This window comes from Oncorhynchus mykiss, chromosome 3 (genome assembly GCF_013265735.2).
Source record: "Oncorhynchus mykiss isolate Arlee chromosome 3, USDA_OmykA_1.1, whole genome shotgun sequence".
Taxonomy (NCBI): Eukaryota; Metazoa; Chordata; class Actinopteri; order Salmoniformes; family Salmonidae; genus Oncorhynchus; species Oncorhynchus mykiss.
In genome coordinates this window covers 27,205,421-27,229,615 of record NC_048567.1, presented here as the reverse complement: position 1 = coordinate 27,229,615, position 24,195 = coordinate 27,205,421, and the positions used below count along the sequence as shown (strand labels likewise).

General features: G+C 42.6%; 2 protein-coding genes across 7 annotated transcripts; both read left to right on the top strand.

Moving 5' to 3' along the window:
- Positions 1-1,112: 1,112 nt before the first annotated feature.
- LOC110516735 (myelin-associated glycoprotein) lies at positions 1,113-17,427 on the top strand. Of its 6 annotated transcripts, none has more exons than XM_036973716.1 (14): positions 1,113-1,237; positions 5,990-6,260; positions 6,444-6,646; positions 8,078-8,173; positions 11,844-11,994; positions 12,315-12,371; positions 12,736-13,119; positions 13,336-13,629; positions 13,950-14,219; positions 14,470-14,742; positions 15,004-15,267; positions 15,387-15,653; positions 15,987-16,098; positions 16,763-17,427. In XM_036973716.1, the coding sequence occupies exons 6-14, from the start codon at positions 12,326-12,328 to the stop codon at positions 16,923-16,925; spliced, it is 2,073 nt and encodes a 690-aa protein (XP_036829611.1). In that variant the 5' UTR covers positions 1,113-1,237; positions 5,990-6,260; positions 6,444-6,646; positions 8,078-8,173; positions 11,844-11,994; positions 12,315-12,325; the 3' UTR covers positions 16,926-17,427. The 6 variants fall into 6 exon arrangements, with proteins under 6 accessions (XP_036829611.1, XP_036829612.1, XP_036829613.1 ...); XM_036973717.1 differs by having other exon boundaries at positions 6,444-6,741; positions 7,723-8,173; XM_036973718.1 differs by lacking the exons at positions 1,113-1,237; positions 5,990-6,260; positions 6,444-6,646 and having other exon boundaries at positions 7,061-8,173.
- Positions 17,428-17,845: 418 nt separating this feature from the next.
- On the top strand, positions 17,846-23,501 carry lim2.5 (lens intrinsic membrane protein 2.5). The gene is made up of 5 exons (XM_021595082.2): positions 17,846-18,103; positions 20,227-20,438; positions 20,912-21,061; positions 21,264-21,398; positions 23,225-23,501. The coding sequence occupies exons 2-5, from the start codon at positions 20,264-20,266 to the stop codon at positions 23,284-23,286; spliced, it is 522 nt and encodes a 173-aa protein (XP_021450757.1). The 5' UTR covers positions 17,846-18,103; positions 20,227-20,263; the 3' UTR covers positions 23,287-23,501.
- The last annotated feature ends 694 nt before the right edge of the window (positions 23,502-24,195 follow it).

Here is a 24,195-nt window from a genome sequence, read left to right as displayed (position 1 = left end):
ATTCTATGTGGCCATGTTCTGTCTTTCCACATTAGTGTTTTGGTTTTAAGATTGTCTCTTGAGTAGCTAGTACTTGGCAACAACCATCCAGTCACTGACTGTTTGTTTATTCCATGTGTAACTCTGTTGTTTGTGTCGAACTGCTTTGCTTTATCTTGGCCAGGTCGCAGTTGTAAATGAGAACTTGTTCTCAACTGGCCTACCTGGTTAAATAAAGGTGAAATAAAAAATTAGAGTGCATGTTCTGAACCCCCTAAATCCCAGGGGAAGATGGTACACCATCTTAAGATATAGACCAGACACTTTGGAAAAGGATTGTGTCACATTGATCGATATGGGAATTTGGTTAGCGTCTTTCAGAAAAAGTGTAGTATCGTCAGCCAGCTGGCTTATCTTTACCAGCAATGGAAATACATTGTACAGAACTATTATTTAAATAATTTGTAAGAAGTTGGGTGATAAATAAAAACATACACAGAGAGGACAGCCTTGCCTAATTCTTCTCTTTAACTCAAATCTAGGTGAGGTGCCATATTTCAATTTGATAGAGCTGTTACCATCTGTATAGAGAGTCTTAATGGCCTTACAGAAAAAATCCCCAAAGACAAATTTCTCAAGGGAGTGGAAGAGGAACTGATGCTCTACCGTGTCAAAAGCTTTATAAAAATAAAAAAAATAATATGAAGCTATCCTCAGTTATTAGGTCTGAGTAGTCAAGTATGTCTAATACTAGTCTGATATTGTTAGAAATATGTCTGTTCCTGTTGATGGAATTTATATGAATGACTAGAATATTCCACCCTGAAGCCATTTAATCATATGAAATTGATTAGAATCATGTATAACCATAGTTTTCCAGTATAAAAAGAATAGTCTTGTACAACAGACCAGCCCTCTCGTGAATAAACCTTATTGACTATTTTAGCTGGGCCTCCGTCTGTTTCATTTCAATCAGTTTCTTACAAATCCTGATTAGCAGACTGGGTAGTTAATTTAACTGGTTTATGAACATTGAGAACATAATTCTCGTAACAATTTGGTCCTTCGAGCCGGATCTCAATACCTGCCTGTCTTCCCAAGGAACTGCTGAAAACCGTGCATGGGCGGATCCAGGATCCGTAAGACAAAGACCTGACCTCTGAATTGAGGGTTTATTTCAGGCCAGTGTTGAACTGGTACACGACAGGGGTGGTGATGAGAACCAACCAACATTGCTTTTCCCAGTCTTCAAGGCAAGGTCGGTAATCTTTATTCACGAATTTGGGGGAATGATTTAAGATATAGGAGACTTTACTTTGTGTATTAGCAAGGAATCGATTGAGGGAGCAGGTCCGCAATGACCTGAGGTACATGTGTACTACCATGAATAAAAATAGCTTAATAATTGAGGTCTGTGAGGAATGGCCGAAAGGTTATTTGAGGGATGGCCAAGAGGTTATTAGCAAGGGATATAAGTAGGTGCTGTGAGATAGGACGGGATTTTGTACAAATAGGATAACTTAAATGGTTAATTAACATGTAGTATTAGCCATAGATCCAATTCAAAAGACATACCTAAATAAAATCCTAAAGTGTCCTAAAGAGGATATTGCTAAGGTTTGTAAGATAGGACGGTAATTCACTGCGAACAAATAATTCAAATGGTCAATTAACAAAAGTGAATTAGCCATAGATCCGATTCAAAAGACAATACTGAAATAAAGTCCAAAAAATGGAGAACGAAGGGAAACCTAATATAGCGGAGTGAGATACGAGGTATTAACGTCAAAAGAACAAGCAACAACAGAAAAATAGTTTGCTGACTAGGGATTTACGACCCCTGGTAAATAGCTTATAGGTTGTAAATGGTGACACCTAATGTCTGATCGACACCACTTTAGATGAAGTTTCAAGAAAGGAAAAGCACACCTAGGTTAAGAGATAGCAAAATACACATCGAGTGTGAGCACACACATAGGGAGTAGTGACATACACACCAATAGTGAGAGACACATAGGAGTAATTTAATCAGAATTAAAGAGTCACACACATAGATTGTGATAACAACTATAGTGATTGGATAGCAAAAAAAAGCACACACCTAGATCATAGAAATACCTACACATAGATTGTGAGAATAAGCATAGTGACTACCAGGTTTTACTAGCAATGGGTAGTAAATCCTCAACAGAGCCAAGTGTCTGGTCTATATCTTAAGATGGTGTACCATCTTCCCCTGGGATTTAGGGGGTTCAGAACATGCACTCTAATTTTTTATTTCACCTTTATTTAACCAGGTAGGCCAGTTGAGAAGATTGAGGCTCTTTGAGATGAGAAATACATGCAGAGAAAAGCAAAAGGAAGTACAAAAGAAGGAAGATGTAAGTAGCAAGCAACTAGGAACAATAACTCCCACGGCTCCTCTGGAGGTCTCTCATAAGCCTAAATTGTACCCAACCCTGATCGACCAGGCGTGGAGAGAGAATCCCGATGATGAAACAGTGGTGGTGAGACGACGGCAGCCAGTGCTTCCCGTCCCACCACCACCACCACCACCACCACCACCACCACCCGCATATGGGGAACCTCCTGGAGCCGAGGGAGGGGTAGAGCAGGAGGAGGAAAGGATAGGGCTAGCTGCCCTAAGGAAAGTCAGGAAAGATTTAACCGAACTAGGACAGAATTTAGCAAACTTATTGGGAAAGTGGATAGAGGTAGAGAAAGGGAGAAAGTCGAGAAAAGTGGATAGAGACAGTCAAAAGAAAGGTGTAGATAGTCAAGGGAAACACCAGGTCGAGGGTTAAATACCGGGCTGTCTGAATCCCGGGTTCGTATCTCAGCCTGGGCACCAATAGACTAAAATGAATTCTGATTGTAATGCAACTATTGATAGGTTTTGCCTGGAGAGATATGGTTGTTAGTGTTTGTTTAAGATATAAACTTAACATTTTAATAGCTTGTTTAGGTTCAATTGAAAGACTAATTAATTCTAAATAATAGCGAGGCGATTTCGATGTAATAAGTTGTCTGTTGCCTAAATGGTCTGCTGGAATAACGTATTGAGAATGGAGTCGTATTTAAATTACTGAATCATAGAAGAGACAGTTACCTAAATCTAAAGAAATTGTAAATAATAGCGGAGAGATAATGGCGATAGAGTGGTGCCCACCGAAATGTTTTTCATTCCTATGGATTGACTGACATACGTTATAGATTTAGCGAAGTACATGGTACTTTTACATTTTGGACATTTCATGAAGGGGAAGCCGAAAAAGAAGAGAAAGTTGGAAAGTTTGGTTTTACTCTTACGATATAATTAAAGCAGAACTCAGTTGAGTAGCGGTTATATTTTTGCCTAGAGGCAGGAATATGAGTGTTGGTTGCAGTGTTGCCAACTAATTTTCAGGGTAAGTTGCTAGAGGCAGGTTGATTTGTTGCTAAATGACGTTGTGATATCATTGCGTGATAACGTAAAATTCCGTCATTACGTAGAATACACACTAACGTTACTCAAATTGATTTGACAGTTGTTCAGGTACAGACTCCCACTCTTTTCTGTACTTCTGGCTGTACAGTTTTGATTGAGAGATGTTGATTGATGTTGTAAGTTCTGTTCAAGATCAAACCTTCGTGTCCAACTATATTCATTGGGTTTGGCTTGTCGAACCCGTACGTACTACTGCTGCTGCAGTCAGTCAACAATGATTTGCAATTCTCTGAAATTGCTGCTGCCTGGGCACGGGCTGAGCGCCTGCTGCTGACGTCTCTCACAATGCACTTTTGCAGCCAGGCAATGGTGTTGTGACTGAGGGTGTGACAGAGAAAATCGGTTGTGTCATTTAGAGGGAAAAAGCGTGCATTATAGCTTTGAGCCACTTTTCAAAAGTTGCTAAAGTTCCAAATACATTTTTAAAAGTAGCTAAATTTGTTGCTAGGTGTTAATTGAAAAATAAATATATATTGCCAGGGTAGTCTTAAAAGTTGCTAAATCTAGCAACAAAATTGCTAGGTGGGCATCACTGGTTGGTTGTGCGCGCTGAGCTATATTTGGCTGTAAGGGATTCAGGTCTGAATAGTTGAATCGTAAAAGTTTTGTGTCAGTTTCTGGTTATTGATTTTTGGTTTGATTGTTTAGGTGACACCAATGAATTTGAACAGGAAGTTAATCTATTCTAACATTATAATATGTTTCCATTACGTGGAACCATGTCAGGTCAGTAAAGGGGATTGCAGGTTGAGTTAATTTTATTTTAAAGGGACAGTGCACATTAATCACAGTTGTGTGTGTCTAATGGCAGGGTATTCCTATCAAGCATTTTGAGAGACTGTTTGCAGACAGACTGAATGGGTTTTACATATAACAATTGAGGAAATGTAAAACTAATGATTGGAGGGAGTACAATGGAATTATCATTATTATTGGGTTTTGTTTGTCGTAAACGTTCCGGTTTGAGGAGATTTCCATTTTTCCCAGAGAAACGATATCTTAAAGGGATACACTCACATATGGGATATTAGAAGTTTTGTTTCCTGAGTTTTAATTAAACACGTGAATTCTTTAGGTAAAGGGAATGTTCTGGCAACCTGGGATACAACATGTAGAAAATGTTTGATGTTTTTTCTTTAATTTGTATAACATAGTATGAAACACAACTGTAAAAGGGTGGTATGACCTTTGACCTCTATCATGGCTTTCCTTGGTGGTCTAATCAGCCTCATGGGAGGGCCATTTGAATAATGAATTTGAGGTCATTTGTGATACTGATTTGAAGGTAAATGATAATTATGAATGAGTTTATAGTTCTTTGACATAGTTGTAATTTGAACCAATGAGAATAAAGAAATGGCATAGCCTTGGATTAATGGTAGATTTATGTTAAGTATTTAGAACCTAATCCAAGTCAACAGGACAGGGATATATGACATCTGTGGTGATTCAGGATTATTGAGAGCCTCGAGATGAATGAAATGAAATGAGCAAGATAGAGATAGAGCAGAATGAAAGTGAGTAGCATGAGGAGAGAAGATAGGAATGACACAGAATGGGTAGATAACAGTTACTGAGTGGAGACAAAAGGAGACTGACACTGAACAATTGCCTAGAAATGATTCGGCACAACAGGCCGAAATAGTAGCATTGACTAGTGCCTGCGAAATGAGAAAGGAGAGAAAGTTGACTATTTATACAGACAGTAACGTACAGCAAACTTGTACACATTGTAAAATATAATACAGAACGTGACCTACCCCTTGCATCACATTTTCATACTGGGAAGACCTGACGTTCGCGATCTCCCCCTATCTGCAAGCCGGGCCAATCACAACACACCTTATTTTTTATCAGAGTTGAACCAACCAATAAGAATGTTTGAACATTAAATTCACATTTCTTTAGAGGAAAGTGGAAACATAACCAACCCTGTTACACCTGCCGATGCCATAGAGGGAGCCGAAAAGTTCACTCTGCAGTACAGCACACTGCAGGGGGAGGCCGACCAGTGGAGGTGGTACTTTAACAATGTGGAGATAAAGACCAACTCCCACTACACAGTGGGCCAGAAGAGCCTGGTCATCCATCAGCCCAACCGAACCGACACAGGACCTTATACCTTGGTCCTAACCAACCCTTTCAGCACTGTCACATTCCATAGGAAAACCACTGTTCTCTGTAAGAAAGAAGGTTCTCTGGTTGAATCTCGCCTTATTTGTCTGAAGCATTAGTCTGAACACTACTTTTTATTCTACTTTATTAGTTAACAGCACAATTTTCATCTTGTGCACCCGTAATTACTCGCATGTCTCTAGTTTTGTAGTTGAATCCTTTAACTTAATCCTTTACTGAAAGCAACAACATGTTTCCCTGTCTCACAAATCCAATATTACTGCAAGTGAGTTACTTATTCCCTATTCCATGCTAGACTATGTAAGGTCCAGGCATGTTGCAGGTCTGCACAACAAGCAGAATGTTTGAGGACTACACAGTGTAACTAGTGGTCTCATTCCTCCTTAGCTGGTCCTGCAAAGTTCCTACCGATGGTCTTGACCACAGTGGACCAAGAGGGTAAAATAGTGGTCACCATCCACTGCAACAGCCAGGCCACGCCCAAGGCCATGGTCACATGGTCCAAAGGTACCGAGCTCTTAGCCAATGGGTTGCATTACCAGATCAGCGTGGACACTGCGCAGCTCAGCATCCATGATTTTAACACCAGCACCGCTCAGCTCTACACTTACACCTGTAACTGTAGCAACCCACTGGGCATCAATGGAAAAAAGACTGGGTATGTCATTGACCATTTTCTCAGGTGGTGGTTAGCGGCCTGTTTAGTAGTAACAGCTTTGGGAGACAATTTGACATTTGACCTGGTTTTACATGTATCTTGGCTGTAGTTAATGTCAAATGATATGGAACATCCCTGTCAGTACTGCTCAACACTGGTTTCTCTCCCTCCGTTGCTTTGAAGGCTTTGTCATCCAGATGAGCGGACCAGACCTCCTAACTGTCACTAAAAATGGCAGCCGAAGGAAAAGAGCCACAGAGGGATTCCGGAGCATTCAGCAGAGGCCCGGTTCCTCCCGGAGCACTGATATCTCTGTTCTGGATCCCAAATCCACATTGCTGGCAGAACTCAGGGGGAACCATCAGCAGTGCAGAGAATTGGACCCGGTATTTGAACTGACTTGGATAATTTTCCTATTCAGATCAGATTTTTCGGGGGGTGCTAATCTGTTAACATAAATGGAAACCTCTACACGATACTGGTAAAGTTAAACTTATAGTCAACATTATGCTTCCACCTCACCTTTGACACACCAGTGGAGAGTAGGCTCTGTGCTGCTCTAACAGATTGTACTGTTGTCTGTGCTGCTCTAACAGATTGTACTGTTGTCTGTGCTGCTCTAACAGATTGTACTGTTGTCTGTGCTGCTCTAACAGATTGTACTGTTGTCTGTGCTGCTCTAACAGATTGTACTGTTGTCTGTGCTGCTCTAACAGATTGTACTGTTGTCTGTGCTGCTCTAACAGATTGTACTGTTGTCTGTGCTGCTCTAACAGATTGTACTGTTGTCTGTGCTGCTCTAACAGATTGTACTGTTGTCTGTGCTGCTCTAACAGATTGTACTGTTGTCTGTGCTGCTCTAACAGATTGTACTGTTGTCTGTGCTGCTCTAACAGATTGTACTGTTGTCTGTGCTGCTCTAACAGATTGTACTGTGTCTGTGCTGCTCTAACAGATTGTACTGTTGTCTGTGCTGCTCTAACAGATTGTACTGTTGTCTGTGCTGCTCTAACAGATTGTACTGTTGTCTGTGCTGCTCTAACAGATTGTACTGTTGTCTGTGATGCTCTAACAGATTGTACTGTTGTCTGTGCTGCTCTAACAGATTGTACTGTTGTCTGTGCTGCTCTAACAGATTGTACTGTTGTCTGTGCTGCTCTAACAGATTGTACTGTTGTCTGTGCTGCTCTAACAGATTGTACTGTGTCTGTGCTGCTCTAACAGATTGTACTGTTGTCTGTGCTGCTCTAACAGATTGTACTGTTGTCTGTGCTGCTCTAACAGATTGTACTGTTGTCTGTGCTGCTCTAACAGATTGTACTGTTGTCTGTGCTGCTCTAACAGATTGTACTGTTGTCTGTGCTGCTCTAACAGATTGTACTGTGTCTGTGCTGCTCTAACAGATTGTACTGTGTCTGTGCTGCTCTAACAGATTGTACTGTTGTCTGTGCTGGTATGACAGGAGGTCTGAGCAGACCACAGATTACAGGCCTCGCTGTCGGGAGCCCCTGTGGCCTCTTCTTCCTCCTCCTCCTCATCGGCCTCATGTACCTCTGTGTCTACTGCTGCAGGAAGAAACATAGGAGCACTACTCTCAATCCCCTGATCTCCCTTCCATTTGTATTATCACAACCGGAATCAGGTGGTTTTCACTATAAAATGGTGTTTCTGTTTCATAGGTCAACAGAACAGATATTCCGTGCCCAGAGCAGTAGAGAAAGTAATGTCAGTAACTGGGGAAATGTGTTATTGCACAAATGTCATGTTCCTACCAGTACTTTAGACCCCCCCACCTCCCCCTCCTTTCCCCCATGCAGGTGGTGTCAACCCAACCAGACGTAAACACTCCCAACCACCTGCTGACTGGAGGAATCAAACCCCTGCCCGATTACAACAGAATAACATCACAGGCGGTAATCCACCCTGCATTGTCATGACATACACTTACAAAATACCTGAAGTACACATCAGGGCCCGTATTCACAAAGCATCTCAGAGTAGGAGGGCTGATCTAGGATCAGTTTTGCCTTTTAAACCATAAAGAATAAGACTCCTACTCTGAAATGCTTTGTGAATATGAGCCCTGTGGAATTGCTATTGGGTTAGAACTGTTATATAGAAATCTAGGAGAGTGACATACAAGATGTCTATTCAGAAATGATTTACCAGCCATGCTTTGTATCTGATATCTTTTCCAGGCTCCGTCTGAGCGGTCAATCCCTCTCCCCACGTTTGTCGCTCCTCCCCCTGTGAGAACTGCCACAATTGTGTAAACGGAATAAAACTGTTATTTGCACTGTGATGTTCAATATTTGATGTCCTAAATGTTTTTATGTTATATTCTTCATATTATTTTATCACTAATGTGAAAAACTCTTGTGTATGTGATGTTGATCAATATGGGGATATGATGCTCTCTGTAACTGCAGAACTGACCATGGTGTTTCTTAATCAAAATTGTGTTTCTGCTTAAACCAAGTTGAATATACATGTATATCTGAACACCAATCTCTGTGATCAGCAAACTTTGTGCTGATATTTATTTTAAACAAGTCAAATAAAAATGACCGTGTCTATTGTACAGATACACTGAGTGTAGAAAACATTAAGAACACCTGCTCTTTCCATGATATAGACTGACCAGGTGAATCCAGGTGAAAGCTATGATCCCTTATCGATGTCACTTGTATAATCCACTTCAATCAGTGTAGATTAAGGAGAGGAGGGGTTAAAGAAGGATGTTTAAGCCTTGAGACAAGGATTGTGTACATTATGTGTGACATTCAAAGGGTGAATGGCAAAACTAAAGATTTAAGTGCCTTTGAATAAGGTATGGTAGTAGGAGACAGGCACACTGGTTTGTATCAATAACTGCAACGCTGCTAGTGTTTTTCACACTCAACACTCCCATGTGTGTCAAGAATGGTCCACCACCGAAAGGACATCCAGACAACTTGAGACAACTGTGGGAAGTATTGGAGTCAACATGAGCCAGCATGAGTTGAATAGATTTACTTTATGAATCCCAACTTGGGAAATTGTTATCACAGCAACACCAATGACAGAACCTGCAACAATGACCGACACCTGATCATATATAAAACCCCATTAAGACAAAGGCACATGCACCAACCATAATATCCCTCAAATTATAGTCGGATTCAAATTCTGCTTTCCATCCTACTCTGGGAAAACAGGTAACATTTTCTAATAGAAAGACCTCATTAAACTGTTTATTCCGCCAGCCTAATTAAAAAGCCTCATGGTTCTGGGTAAAAAGGACCGTCAGAACCTCTGTGGAACATCTGGGCAGGATGAACCTGCTACTGAAGCTGCTCCTGTGCTGCATTAGAGTGCTGTGGTGTGGGTGTGTGTCATTGTCCATGATCATGTGTGTTTTCACTTGCAGCCTTTTTTATGAACATGTCCTGCATTGCTTCCGGGCTGCAGCCAATTGTAGCACTGGCTTTGTTAATTATTTTGTCAAGCTTGTTTAAGTCCTCCTTAGCTTAATTCCCTTTTCAGCAAACAATAGGATAGGTCACTACACTCGCCACCACACTGCTATAGAACAGATGACGCATTTTGTCTCATACATTGAAAGATCTAAGCTTCCTTTTCGTAGACACTGTGAGGATTCTCCTTCCAGTTCAGTTTGTTGTCCACTATTACACACAAGTACTTATAAGAGTCAACAGGGCCAATCTCTTCACAATTAAATAGAAATTGGATTTAAAACATATTTCTCCTAAAATCTATCACTAGCTCCTTGGTCTTTAGTACATTCAGGTCCAAGTAATTGGCCTCACACCATTTCACAAAGGACTCAGTTATATACCTACAATGAGCATCGTCTCCCCCACAGAACACAGTTTACTATAGCAGAGTCATCAGAGACTTTCTGTTCGTTGTGTGTGAAGTTATTTGTGTAAATGGTAAACAGAAAAGGTGACTGCTTCCGTGTTTGTACATATCCGATCTGATACTGCCTGGTTCAGTCTTACAAACTGTGGTCAATTGGTCAGGTATTTCACAATCCATTTGATTGTATGTGGATTTATGTGAATGTCCTTTAGCTTTTGGGCCAGTAGGTGGGGTTGTACGGTATTGAAAGCACTGGAGAAGTGGACCAACATTGTTCTCACCACACAGCCGGGCTTCTCCAGGTGCTCATATACTCTGTGGGGGAGACGAAGACGAGTATCTTCAACACCAGTTTTTGGGTGGTGGGCAAATCACAAAGGATCCAGATAGGCTGCCACCTCAACTCTTAATAAGGGTATTAAAAACCGCTCAGAGGTTTTCATGACTTGTGATGTCAAAGCCACTGGTCTAAAGTATTTCAGTGCATTCTCTTCTGCTTTCTTTGAGATGGGCACTAGGCAGGATGTTTCCCATTTAGTATGAATATCTGATACTATTAAGGACAGGTTGGAAATTTACTGCAGTATGAAAGCCTGTGAATTAGCACAAACCTTGAGTACTCTAGCTTTAACCCCACCAGGCCCTGCTGACTTACGGGGATTGATCCTTTTCAACTGCTTCACCACTTGTTCCTCCCAGATGCTCATGGGCTCAGTGCTTCCCAGATCAGAATCCAGCAACCCCCCCCCCCCCCCCCCCCCCCCCTATTTGCTGTTGCTCTGCTGAACAATCATACATACAAATTTGGTAAAAATCAATAAAAACAGGTTCAACTCTGTGGCTCTGTCCCTTCCCTCATCACTCTGTAGTTGTCTCCTGGTGCCGCAGCCTGTTGTCTTCATCATACCATCCCAGACATCCTCAATGTTATTCGCTTGCAGCATGCATTCTAGCTTCAGTTTGTATTCGTCTTTGCCTTTCCTGATCAGACCTTTAATTTCCTTCTGTACTACTTTCAACTCATCCCTATTTCCAGTTTTGTCTCTGTGGAACGCATTCGACACCTTGTAGAATCCATGCCCCGACGAATTGAGTCTGCTCTGAGGGCAAAAGGGGTGCAACTCAATATTGGGAAGGTGTTATTAATGTTTTGTACATTCAGTCTGATGTAATTGCAATGCTGTTCAGTCAGTTATACAATATCCAGTTTTTAAAAAACACTTTTTAAGCAACCAATGACAATTGATTTTTTAAGAAATTCCTTTTTTCCACCAATTTACAAGTTTCATAACTTGGGGGATTATTACAGTTCATATAACCACTCTGTTCTGGTTTTAAAGATGCGCCTGTTTTAGTGTCTTTAAGGGTTACTTATGGTTGTGCCCCTGGTACACATCAACATGGCCATCTCTGACAACCACTTTCAAATCCATTTCTATCCTCTTTCAAAAGAGTTCAACAATGAACATGGCGAAACGTCTGGATGCCCGTCAAGCTGTTGTAAAAAGTAAAATGATACTTTGTAATAGATTATGACCTTGAGGGACATTGCTACATGTCCTCCTGGGCTGCTCTTAAAGTTTGCCACGGCGCTCTTGGATGGTTATTTCTCCACTGACTTCTCCTAGAAGGTATTTCTAAATACTCTGTAAGCTTGCGAGTATAGTACTTCAGGTAGTACTGCTGTTATAGAAGTGTTGTATGTCTATGTGGTTTCAGATGGTTGAGGTGTGGAAGGTGGCAACGTCGTGACCACTCTTGGGCATGAGAAGCAGAAGAAGATAGACGTCAAGGTCCCTTTAGTGTCATTTCCTAGAGCAACGGTCATCAGTGGGGAGACACGGACAGGACTACAGGAGGTAGACAGGAGGTATGTTACCGAATGCAGCTGAATATATTCTGTTAGAAACATTTCGTGAACAGTTGCACTGCATTTACATGTCCCAGAAATGTCAACGACTGTATTGAACTGTTACTAATGAACGATTGCATCTAGACAAAGGCATGCTGTCTTTTGTTTTCTCTTTCTGCCTCATATTTTTTTATATTGGAGAAATCGGCAGCAACTGAAGGAGTAGTCTTACCAGTTACATTTTGGTCACAGTTTATCTGCGCTTGAGTGACATTTTGTCCTCCAGATTCAATAGGATTTCCAGAGTCTAATTCTAATGATGTCACCCACTTATGCAGGTGCATCAGTCATGATAACGCTCAGAAAACATGTGTTCCTCTGCTATACACTACGAGGTAGGTCTACTTTCTACCTCATTGACGATGACTGTTTGTGCCTGCTCATAATGGGAATGTATCATGCCTCAAGTTGAGAGGTAAACGTTTACAAAAATGATCATGATGTCCTTAGCCTTGAATGGGTGTACAATCTGCTAGATAAGACCTTGTATTATCTTCTGTTTCCAAGATAAATGTACATTGGATCTTTATATTCTCAATATCATCACGAAATTGCTGATACATTTGAGCCCCCAAATTAAATGTTTTCTGGACGTTGTTTTATTATTCTAGCATATACATCAGCATTCAGCTATCAAACAATACTCGTTAAATGTACGTCACTCTCTCGTTCCTTTTCACCCTCTCTCTTTCTGTCCAGTGGTGTGGTGTGTGTTGGTAGTGGCCGAGGAGTGGACCGTGACCATTCCTAATCAGATATCTGGCCTGAAGGGGTCTTGTATCCTCATCCCCTGTTCCTTCACACACCCCAGCACTTACATCCCCACTAATGTCACCTGGTACCAGTACTCCAAGCTGCCTGGTAAATACCCAGTCGTCTTCAGCCGCACCAAACCAGGGGATATCATAGAGCACTACAGTGGTAGAACTGAACTGGTGGGAAGGGCCTCTGATGGAGACTGCAGCCTGATGATCAATGGAATGATATTAGAGCATAACGGAGAGGACATTTACCCCTGGGTGGATGAGGTCAGCAAGTCTGTCTTTGCCTTCTTTCAGTGGAGGGTGACACTGGAGGTTACAGGTAATGAATTATGCAAAACCTGACCAAGGGTCCTTGAAAATGGATTGAGATGTTCTTTACTAACCAAACATTATAAAAACAAGAATCCAAAAGAAAATGTGTCTTAATGTAGTTGTTTTGGTTACATGTTAGCAGACTACTGCGAGGAATGACCGATAACACAATGAGTGAACCCATTGTCAGTGTCTTAGACTTAGTGTCCCTTGTTACTCCCAGATACAGCACCAAGGCCACAGCTGTCGGTCAGTGAAGAGCAGAGGGAAGGGGGCAACATCACTGTTTCCTGTGCTGTCCTCCACACCTGCCCCTCCTCCCCTCCCTCCCTCTCTTTCGGGGACCAGAGGGGGGTGGTCCAGGGGTACCACACCGAGGAGATACAGGGTCGATGGCGCGTCCTCTCCACCATCTCGTTTGTGGCACGAGCAGAGGATCATGAGAAAGTGGTGGCGTGTAACGTGACACATCCAGGAGGCCAGACAGCTGCAGGGGAGGTGGTGCTCGACGTGAGCTGTGAGTCTCAGCTAGAGTCGCTCTACACTCCTCTTACTGTTGGTTTCTATTCACTGTGTATCTTATCATTCAAATTGTAGCATTACATCAACTAACAGAGGTCTTTGCGTGAGGTTCTAGATCTGCACAGCAGATGTTGCGATATCGCAGTAGGAGCTTTGCTTTTTAGGCTGGGAACATTCTGTGATACAACTTGGGACATAGGAACATCAGATTCGAAAATTAGGAGCAATTCCCTCAACAATAACGAATGATGAACTCCATTTTAAGGCCCACTGTGATATTTCCAGCATCTCTCCTTTGCCCCTCTTCTCTCTCAGATGCCCCCAGGTCTGTGAGTGTCTCAGGGGGAAGCACTGTGGTCCAGGTTGGCACTAACCTGTCCCTGTCCTGCGTCAGCGATGCCAACCCCCCTGCCAGCTCCTACCTGTGGCACTTGCTGAGAGATGGCCTGGTCATGCCACTGAACCACAGCACAGAGACCGCTGCGGTTACAGACTTGCACCCAGATGAGAATGCGTTCCACTGCACAGCTATCAACCCTCTGGGGAGGTCCAAGCCCTCCTCTAGTTTTGTGGTCACTGCAGAATGTGAGTTTTATTGAATGGATACGTGGATTTAGTGTCTTGAAATCAAATCTATTCCAATGGAAAAATGTATTAAAAAGAGAAAATGTATTTGTCCCGAGTTATTCCACCACTACAAATGTCAGACCATGGAGGACTACTACAGACAAAATATGGACTGTGAGATTATTTAGTATAATGTGAATTAGGCCTAAATGTGAACTTTTATTGATAGCTAATGGAACTAACAGTAAAACATATTTTAATTCTCCAGACAAGCCATCTATATTAGCAAACTCCAGCTGCTCCTACCATGCTGGCCAAGTCATCTGCAGGTGTCAGGCCCGGGCTCGACCAAGGGCCAAAGTGCTGTGGATGGTGGATGGGGGACCCCTGTTCCCTGGCTCTGACCCAACCACCTCCCCCCAGAACCACACGGTGATGGATATCTGGGCTGCAGAGGGCACCTATGAAAATGTGTCTGTCACCTGTCTGGTCAACAACACACATGGCCATGATAAGCTTCTCCTGAGTGTATTTGTGAAAGGTGTTATGAAAATGTCCTCAGTGGTATATGAGGGCCTCCTTTTGTAATGGTCTTTATAATTTGAATATGTAGTATGAATTATGTTCAATTAAAGAAATGTGAGATTGTACACAGTTGTGACATTTATGCTTTCCACAATGCTTTTTCTATTCAACATAAATTAACTTGCTGGTATTATTTTTCGAAGATTATGTCACAGTGAGAGCTATTGGATACCATTTGAACATACCTGTATTCTCCTAAATGTTTTGTCTTCACCAGCACCACCCACCAATGTGTCCATCAGCCAGCTCCCAGCCCGGCCTCTGGAGGGAGAAAAGGTCACTCTGTCCTGTCTGGGTCACGGTCACCTCCCAATCAGTTCCTACAGGTGGTACCGTGTGTCCGGGGAGCAGTCAGTCCTGCTTAGAGAGGATTCTGGGAGTTTGAGTCTCTCTGTGACCAGAGACGTGGGGCAGTTCCGCTGTTCTGCTCTGAACGAGATGGGAGAGTGCAGTTCAGACACCACGGCTGTGAACGTTGAGTGTATGTATCATTATGCCATAGACGTTTCTGTAACCATCTTATAAACCACGTTATATATGGACGTTTGCCACAGTCGTTTTGTCATTTTATCTCTTTCCATTTATCTTCCTCTCTGTTAGACGCACCAGCTATACTTCCCCTCTCCTTCTGTTCTGTGAATGATGGGGAGGCGAGGTGTGAGTGTGTGGTGGACTCTCACCCTGTGGCGCAGATCATTTGGACACCATGGAGCATTCAGGACAATCAGACTCACAACATCACTGACCTGCTCAACTGGAGGATCCTGAGGTCCATTCTCATTGGGCCCAAGGTTGATGACATGGGTGACGTCCTCTGCAATTCAACCAATGAGCATGGGAGTGCCTTCCTCAAACTCCCATTCATTGGTAAGTTTGGCCTTATCTGAGTGAAGGACATAGGGTAATTGGCAAAATGCTAAACAAACCAACATCTAAAGGACAGTATTTGTAGTGAAATGTCTTATCTTTATCCAGCAGAAGCTATACCATATTCACCACAATGTAGTGAAGAGAGTCAGATAAATTGAAAGAGTGAAATTAAGCTGGAGTGTTATCATGTTGTTTCGCTACTATAGCGTCTGGCTTGCCCTAATGTACCTTTGGAGCTTGAATAATTCCAGACGATATTTAATGTGAATGTAGAACATTGGAAAGCTCCAAGTAGTAAGACTGATGATCCCTTTGTGGATTTTTCAATAGCAGGTGAAACGTCCGCCCAGCGGTCCCTGTTCTACGGAGGAGTTGGGGGCGCCCTGTTGCTGGTGCTCTCCTTCGCCTCCTTTTTATTTTGGAGATTCTACTCCACCAAGAGGTGAGCACGACCATAAAACACGGATCTTATAAACACATCCGGCTTCATAACCAATATTGCACACCTCACAGAGTTTACCAAACATCAGGAACACCTTCGTAATATCCCCTTTTGCCCTCAGAGCAGCCTCAATTTGTCAGGGCATGGACGCTACGAGGTGTCGGAAGCATTCCACATGTTGACTCCAACGCTCACAGTTGTGTCAGAATATGAGATGGTAGGGTTTATTAGGGATGCAGGCGAGATAGTGATTGGCAGAACGGGGGATCAAACCTTTGCCTCCAGGGGATATGTGGTACAAGGACAGCAGCACTACCTGTCCTTTCAAACAGCTTATACACTACATTTACCTTGACAGTTTAGTCATTTCGCAGATGTACTTATCTAGAGCAATTTACAGTAGTGAGCGCATACATTTTCATACTGTTCCCCCGTGGGAATCGAACCCACAACCCTGGTGTTGCAAAACTATGCTCTACCAACTGAGCCACCCATGACACTATAAGGACCACATCATAATTTTCACAATTTCACACTATTATTCCAATCGGATGGTGTGGAAAAATGTTTATTAAAACATAGCGAAATCAGGGTTTGGACTGCACTACCCATTAAACAATAATGTCAGCGATGTCATCTAATGACTGTGGTCTTATCTTCACAGAAGAGATTGCCGTGTTGCACTGGAGGAGGTTGAGCTGAAGGGGGCACTGCAGGTGATACACAATGATCCTACTGACTGCCCAGGTAATACACTCACTCTGATGGTGTCAGACGAGGACTTCCACAGTAATGTGTATGACACCGGGTACAGGGTCCAAGTTTAAAACGGCCGTCTCCTCCTTTGTATAATGCTGGGAGGATAACATTTGGAGACGGGAGATATTAAAAAACACACTAGCACACAGACCAGTAGATATGGAAAGATGTTTATTAGAACAAGAGGTCAGTGAGAACTGGACTCGGGAACATCTTTGAATGCTCATCGTAGAATCATTTCCTGTGTTTGTTTAGGCAGCCCAGAGGCCCGTGTTCACTGGATTTGAGGTCCATGAGGCCTGGAGCTAAATAACTGGGAGACAGACACACAGTCAGTTCTGTTTCACTTCTGTGTTGGTACAGTTCACTGGTGTATTTATTTACCATACCATTCTTTCTCCTTGAATTCTGGGCATGAATGTTAATATTTAATTAAGCTCCTTAATGACTGATCAAACCATTTTGTCTGACTGTAAGGTATCTAATATACATGCATTGCAATTCTGTGTAAATAACCATATTGTAATTACTTGGCAACAGATCATTTGAATAAATGAAAAGTGACCATCAGTGCGTCATGGTGATACTGCGTATGTATGTTGACATTGTGTGTTTGTGAGCAGGTGCATATGAATGTGTGTCAATGCGTGCGTGAGAGAGCGAGATGGAGAGAGGGAGTTCATTTAAGCCATGCGTGTGGTCATGTGTGGGCTCTCTAAGCGTGTATCTGCCCTCATGGCCATACCCAGCCCACAGATGACAGTGCGCTCCTCCAACTGAAAGAAAGTGTGAGCTTCAGCATGTTGCATTGCCCACCCCCCAGTACTGCAAGCCTCTGCACATCCACAGTTCCAGAACACCAGATACAACAACAAAAGCGGACCACGGCACACCTGCGGCGGCCTCACCCCCCCCCCCCCCACCCCCCCACCCACCCACCCATCCACTACTATCCCATACTATCAACCCAATCCCCCCTCCATTAGTCCCCATGGTCGCTCAATGGGAAAGAGCCACGTGCCTCTGCGCCCACCAGCTCAAGAGCATTTGTTCTCGCTGATGGTTGCTGTAAAGGATTTGCCTCCATAGACAGAAAAGCGGAGCGGATAACTTTTTGGAATTCGGCCTAGGGGGTCCTCTTCGACCTTTTGCTCACTCCGGGCTTCCACTCTCTCTCTTTCTCTCTCAGTCTTTCCCTGCGGAAAGGTTGACACTTAAGAGGGGTTATTTTTCCTGAAGAACTCAGGTAAGATGCATCCTGGTACTTTAGCCCCGGTGCTGTTATGCTGTGTTGCCAGATTGGACCGTTTGGACTGATTGGACTAATAAGCAAGTGTATACAGTAAATCTGTGTGGAGTAAAGCCATGTGGGGCACAGGTGGGCAAAGAGGGACACTTCTGTCCACTGAGAAAAATAGCAGAGCTACTGAATGAAATCATATTTTTCTAAGACTTGGTCTGACGTGCAATTAAAGGGTTAAGGGCTAATTACATTGAAATCATTCAGTACTAATCAGAATATGATAATGCTTTAGTCTCTAAAGTGAAATGAGTAAATAACTGTCATTTGTCATTTCATTTTATTACAAAGCATGCTTTTTTTTTTTTAAATGCAGTCGTAACCCATTCAGCATTCTACAGGTATTGACTTCAACGCTTGACCTCAAGTAACGTTCAATGCCAGCATGTTGAATGTCATTTGATTGTGGTTGGGCTCCCGAGTGGCACAGCGCTTTAAGGCACTGCATCTCAGTGCTAGAGGAGACACAGACACCCTGACACCCTGGTTCAAATCCACGCTGCATCACAACCGTCTGTGTACAATTGGCCTAGCATTGTACGGGTTTGGCCGGTGTAAGCCGTCATTGTAAATAAGAATTTGTTCTTAACTGACTAAATAAAGGTTAAATGGCCAAGATGGATGCAGAAGTTGTGAGGCATCCATTAATCTCTGCAGTACCTTGGTGATTGTTCTGTGTTACAAATAGTATTCACTTTGCATTGAACCACTGAACTGAATGTTTATTTCCTAGTGCCTCGGGTGCAAGATCAATGAGTGAGACCGTTAGCTCTTCGTTTCCTCAACCCTAAAGGAACCTCTATGGACGTTTTATCTTCTGTTCCAGAGGTGTTATGACTGTTGGCTGGATGGTCATGAATCACTGTCTCAGGAAATACCATCCAGCTTTAATATCCATCATTTGTTGTGGGTTAGTTCTACATGAGCATTTTTTTGGAGCCGGGAAATACTTACACCACTGCCCCTCCTCCACTCTCACTTTGAAATGTAACACTTCCATATTTCAGTATAACCACGCTTGTGGAGTGTTGGAGTATTTTTGTATGTGTTTGAGGTTACTGAGTTGACATTTCTACATTGCATGTGGGTAGTAGATAGCATAAGTGGATTGCACAGTGTTGACAGTGATACAGAAATCGAACATTTCAGCTCAAAATAGGGTCCATACTGTCTCTGTGCAGCTACAGAGACACTTTGCCGTCCTGTGCTATTGAATATGACACATGTTCACATGTGTCTCTGTAAATAAGGAAGTGATACTGTGTTGCTTCATCTGGTTTGTGCTGAGTGTGTCACGTCTCTGCACTGTTGCTGAGTGAAGCATTGCCTGGTTCTATGCACCATTGATGCACCTGTCTAGGCTACGTCTCTGTGTTGTGTTCAGTGTGTGGGCACAGTGTGTGCCATTGTGGCCTTCAGGCCTGGGGTCAGGTCTATTTCAATTCAGTCAATCCAGGATGTGAAAGAAAAATAAAATAATGATAACGATAAGCAGCTATTTGTAATTCTGGACATGCAATTCACTTCCTGAATTCACTGAAGTAAAATGGAATTGACCCCAACCCTGGCTGCCTGCAACTTTGTGTAGTAGGACCTTAAAGGCATCCGTAAACCGTCCAATGGCTGACTCTATTGCCTGTGCCCCATGGTTGACTCTATTGCCTGTGCCCCATGGTTGACTATGTTGCCTGTGCCCCATGGTTGACTGTGCTGTCTGTGCCCCATAGTTGACTGTTTTGCCTGTGCCCCATGGTTGACTGTGTTGTCTGCGCCCCATGGTTGACTGTGTTGTCTGTACCCCATAGTTGACCGTGTTGCGTGTGCCCCATAGTTGACTGTGTTGTCTGTGCCCCATAGTTGACGGTGTTGCCTGTGCCCCACGGTTGACTGTGTTGTCTGTGCCTCACGGTTGACCGTGTTGCCTGTGCCCCATAGTTGACTGTGTTGCCTGTGCCCTATGGTTGACTGTGTTGTCCGCGCCCCATGGTTGACTGTGTTGCCTGTAGCTGATTTTTCCCTGTATTGACTGTGCCATTGACCCTGTCCCTCTGCCTTTCTGTGCGCTGCAGTGCGTAGAGCCTCGCCACCGTCGCAGTGTCACTCAGGATGCACAGCTTTATGGGAGGGGGCCTGTTTTGCGCCATAGTGGGGAACATCCTGCTGGTGGTCTCAACTGCGACAGACTACTGGATGCAGTACCGCTTGTCGGGGAGCTTCGCCCACCAGGGCCTGTGGAGGTACTGCATGTCGGGCAAGTGCTACATGCAGACGGACAGCATCGGTGAGTGGGGCGCACTGGGGACCCATAGCACCACTGGGACTGCCTGTACGGCATCCATATTAGGAAGTCCCTCAGTTGTCAGACGAAACTCCCTTAGTTGAAGGACTTCCTAATATGAATGTTGTATGCCTGTTTTACCTATGTTCCAGACTACCAAGGTTGACTGTAATGAAGGGGATGACTGACTGACTGAAATAGCAACATGTGCCATCAGACTCAGACTCAATAGAATCAATACGTGTTTTAGACTCAATATGTTTTTACAGTTAACTATGGAGGCAAATCATGCACCCGTTGGCCCTAATTGGCTGGCACTAGTGTAGGTGAAAAATAACATTTGGAGCATTAGACTGAATGAATGGATCAAGACATGGTTTTCACTGGTGTGTGGGCTTGCGACTTTCTCTAATCTTTGAAATTGTATCTGCCCTCTCTTTTTCTTGTTTTATTTCTCTCCCTCTCTTTGTCCTTAGCCTACTGGAATGCCACCCGTGCCTTCATGATCCTGTCAGCCATGTCGTGCTTCGCGGGCATCATCGCAGGCATTCTCTCCTTTGCCCATTTCTCCGCCTTCGAGAGGTTCAACCGCTCCTTCGCTGCAGGGATCATGTTCTTCGTCTCCAGTGAGTTCCACTGGACATTGCGAAGCTAACAGAGCTAGACACAATACACAAATACGCACAGCCACAATACACAAATGTAAATGATTTCAGGAAAAATCATCATGTCTATGTTTACTGACTCGACCGCTATTTTGCCTACAGTTCTGTCTTACTGTAAATTGGGAGTCAGAATTTGAACTTATCCTATCTTACTATCCGCCAGCTCTCTTTGTTCTGCTTGCAATGGCCATCTACACTGGAGTGACGGTGAACTTCCTGGGGAAGCGCTTCGGTGACTGGCGCTTCTCTTGGTCCTACATACTGGGCTGGGTGGCACTGCTCATGACCTTCTTTGCAGGTAAAAATGATAAAGACACAAATATGGATGGAGGGCCCACTTGCCAGAAATTATGTTTGAGCATAGGCAGCACCATTACAAGCTTACACAATTTAAAAGGTGTCAACTGGGTGGGACTTCCTGTAGGTTAAGGAATGATCATAGAATTCCATCCAGGTCAGTGGGAGGGATCAGCCAAAGAATTATACTCCTGAACAAACATTCCAACACTGCAGGTGGCAGTAAATCACCAACTTGGCTGTACGGATGTTTTGACAAAAAACACAATCCTGCACAGTAGGTGGCGGTATGCACCTTTTCCGTTTGTTTAAAGATTGTCGATAAATGTATAGAAGAAGATAATATTCAAGTACAAAAATGGAGGAGCTGCCAATGCTGTCACAGAAGCATCAATGGCAAATATAGGAGTGTGCCCTCTTTTGTTCTCTATGGATGAGCAGAAATAGAATCAGATGGTATATGTTCTTCTCATCTCCTAAGTCATTATTTAAAATCCCCAAATGCTAGTCGAATCGAGTCAAACCAAACACTGCTGAATATCATCAATTGTTGCAGTTTTATTGATGAAACATGCAGATAATGCTGGTATTAATTGATAACAGATCATATACTATTCTTTATATATAGTTGAAGTCGGAAGTTTACATACACTTAGGTTGGAGTCATTAAAACTCGTTTTTCAACCACTCTACAAATTTCTTCTTAACAAACTATAGTTTTGTCAAGTTGGTTAGGACATCTGCTTTGTGCATGACACAAGTCATTTTCCCAACAATTGTTTACAGACATATTATTTCACTTATAATTCACTGTATCACAATTCCAGTGGGTCAGAAGTTTACAAACACTAAGTTGACTGTGCCTTTAAACAGCTTGGAAACTCCCAGAAAATTATGTCATGGCTTTAGAAGCTAATTAGGGCTAATTAACATCATTAAAGAGTCAATTGTAGGTGTACCTGTGGATGTATTTCAAGGCCTACCTTCAAACTCAGTGCCTCTTTGCTTTTTCATGGGAAAATCAAAAGAAATCATCCAAGACTTCTGGGCCAATTGCTGGGCCATAATGACCATCGTTATGTTTGGAGGAAAAAGGGGGAGACTTGCAAGCCGAAGAACACCATCCCAACCGTGAAGCAGCATCATGTTGTGGGGGTGCTTTGCTGCAGGAGGGACTTGTGCACCTCATAAAATAGATGGCATCCATAAGGATGGAAAATTATGTGAATATATTGAAGCAACATCTCAAGACATCAGTCAGGAAGTTAAAGCTTGGTTGCAAATGACCCCAAGCATACTTCCAAAGTTGTGGCAAAATGGCTTAAGGACAACAAAGTCAAGGTATTGGAGTGGCCATCACAAAGCCCTGACCTCAATCCCATAGAAAATGTGTGGGCAGACTGAAAAAGCGTGTTCGAGCAAGGAGGCCTACAAACCTGACTCAGTTACACTAGCTCTGTCAGGAGGAATGGGTCAAAATTCAACTTATTGTGGGAAGCTTGTGGAAGGCTACCTGAAATGTTTGACCCAAGTTAAACAATTTAAAGGCAATGCTACCAAATACTAATTGAGTGTATGTAAACTTCTGACCCACTGGGAATGTGATGAAATAAATAAAAGCTTAAGTAAATCATTCTCTGCTATTATTCTGACATTTCACATTCTTAAAATAAAGTGGTGATCCTAACTGACCTAAGACAGGGAATCTTTACTAGGATTAAATGTCAGGAATTGTGAAAAACTGAGTTTAAATGTATTTGGCTAAGGTGTATGTAAACTTCCGACTGGTGCTGGACAGTTGTTGATTTACATGTTTTTATTTTGCAGGAATATTTTACATGTGTGCCTACAGAATGCATGAATGCAGGAGAGTGGTGGGCCCACGCTAAAAGAGAGAGGAAAGCCAGTGAAAAGATTGCAAATCCGGGACATTTTGGCCACACAATTCCAACACGATGAAAGAATCAAGCTTACACCAATAGACATATCACTGAAATATAGAAACAGTACTAGGTAATTGAGAACCAAAGATTAATACAAATGTTTGGTCATGCCTGAGCAGTTTACGTGTCATTTTAATAAAGCTATAACTCTAACAGTAAAACATTTATACTCTTTCTTGCATTCGGCCTTGGAACTCTTGAACACAGAAAGAAAACATGTAGCATTATGTTTCAATTCAAATGGGTCACACAGAACATACCTCTAACCAGACAAATTAATAATTTAAAGGATAACACCCAAGCTTTCACATAGTGTGCAACTCAAAAGGGTAACAGAAGCTACTGTGATGAAACAAATGAATCATGTATGGAGTGCTCACTTTTGTAAATGGAATGTAAACATTTAAACATTTAAATATGAATGACTTTGGCAAAAAAAAAAAGGTACAGTTCACAGAAATGTTTAAAACAGAAACTACATATTATCTTGAAATATACTTAAATGAAATATCTTAAATATAGAGCTGGGTCGTTCCACGAATAGAGTGCCTTTGGTCATTTCGATAAAACACTCAATTTAACGTCAGGATCACATACATCTATGGTCTAACTAAGCTAAGCCTTTTTCATTTTTCATTTACACATTCTAATAGCAGTGTGTTTTCATTAAAGTAAGGTTTTTGTTTTCTCTGAAAATCCCCGTTTTGGCTTCTCCAACGTCATGTTTGTTCACCTTCTACGAAGACATATATCTACTTAATTACAAGTCCGAGTTATTTTGTTACTCTAGGAAAGTAATATCAGACGATTCTGACTTATTTCATGATTCCTTTACATTTGTCCCTCGGGTTTATG

Bases quoted from the DNA above. Each gene is read 5' to 3' on its own strand.
- lim2.5 (XM_021595082.2), top strand. From the start codon at position 20,264: ATGCACAGCTTTATGGGAGGGGGCCTGTTTTGCGCCATAGTGGGGAAC. The intron at 20,439-20,911 runs GTGAGTGGGGCG...CTTTGTCCTTAG, and splicing joins CATGCAGACGGACAGCATCG to CCTACTGGAATGCCACCCGT. The intron at 21,062-21,263 runs GTGAGTTCCACT...ACTATCCGCCAG, and splicing joins GATCATGTTCTTCGTCTCCA to CTCTCTTTGTTCTGCTTGCA.
- LOC110516735 (XM_036973715.1), top strand. From the start codon at position 12,293: ATGATGTCACCCACTTATGCAGGTGCATCAGTCATGATAACGCTCAGA. The intron at 14,220-14,469 runs GTGAGTTTTATT...TTAATTCTCCAG, and splicing joins TTTTGTGGTCACTGCAGAAT to ACAAGCCATCTATATTAGCA. The intron at 15,268-15,386 runs GTATGTATCATT...CCTCTCTGTTAG, and splicing joins CACGGCTGTGAACGTTGAGT to ACGCACCAGCTATACTTCCC.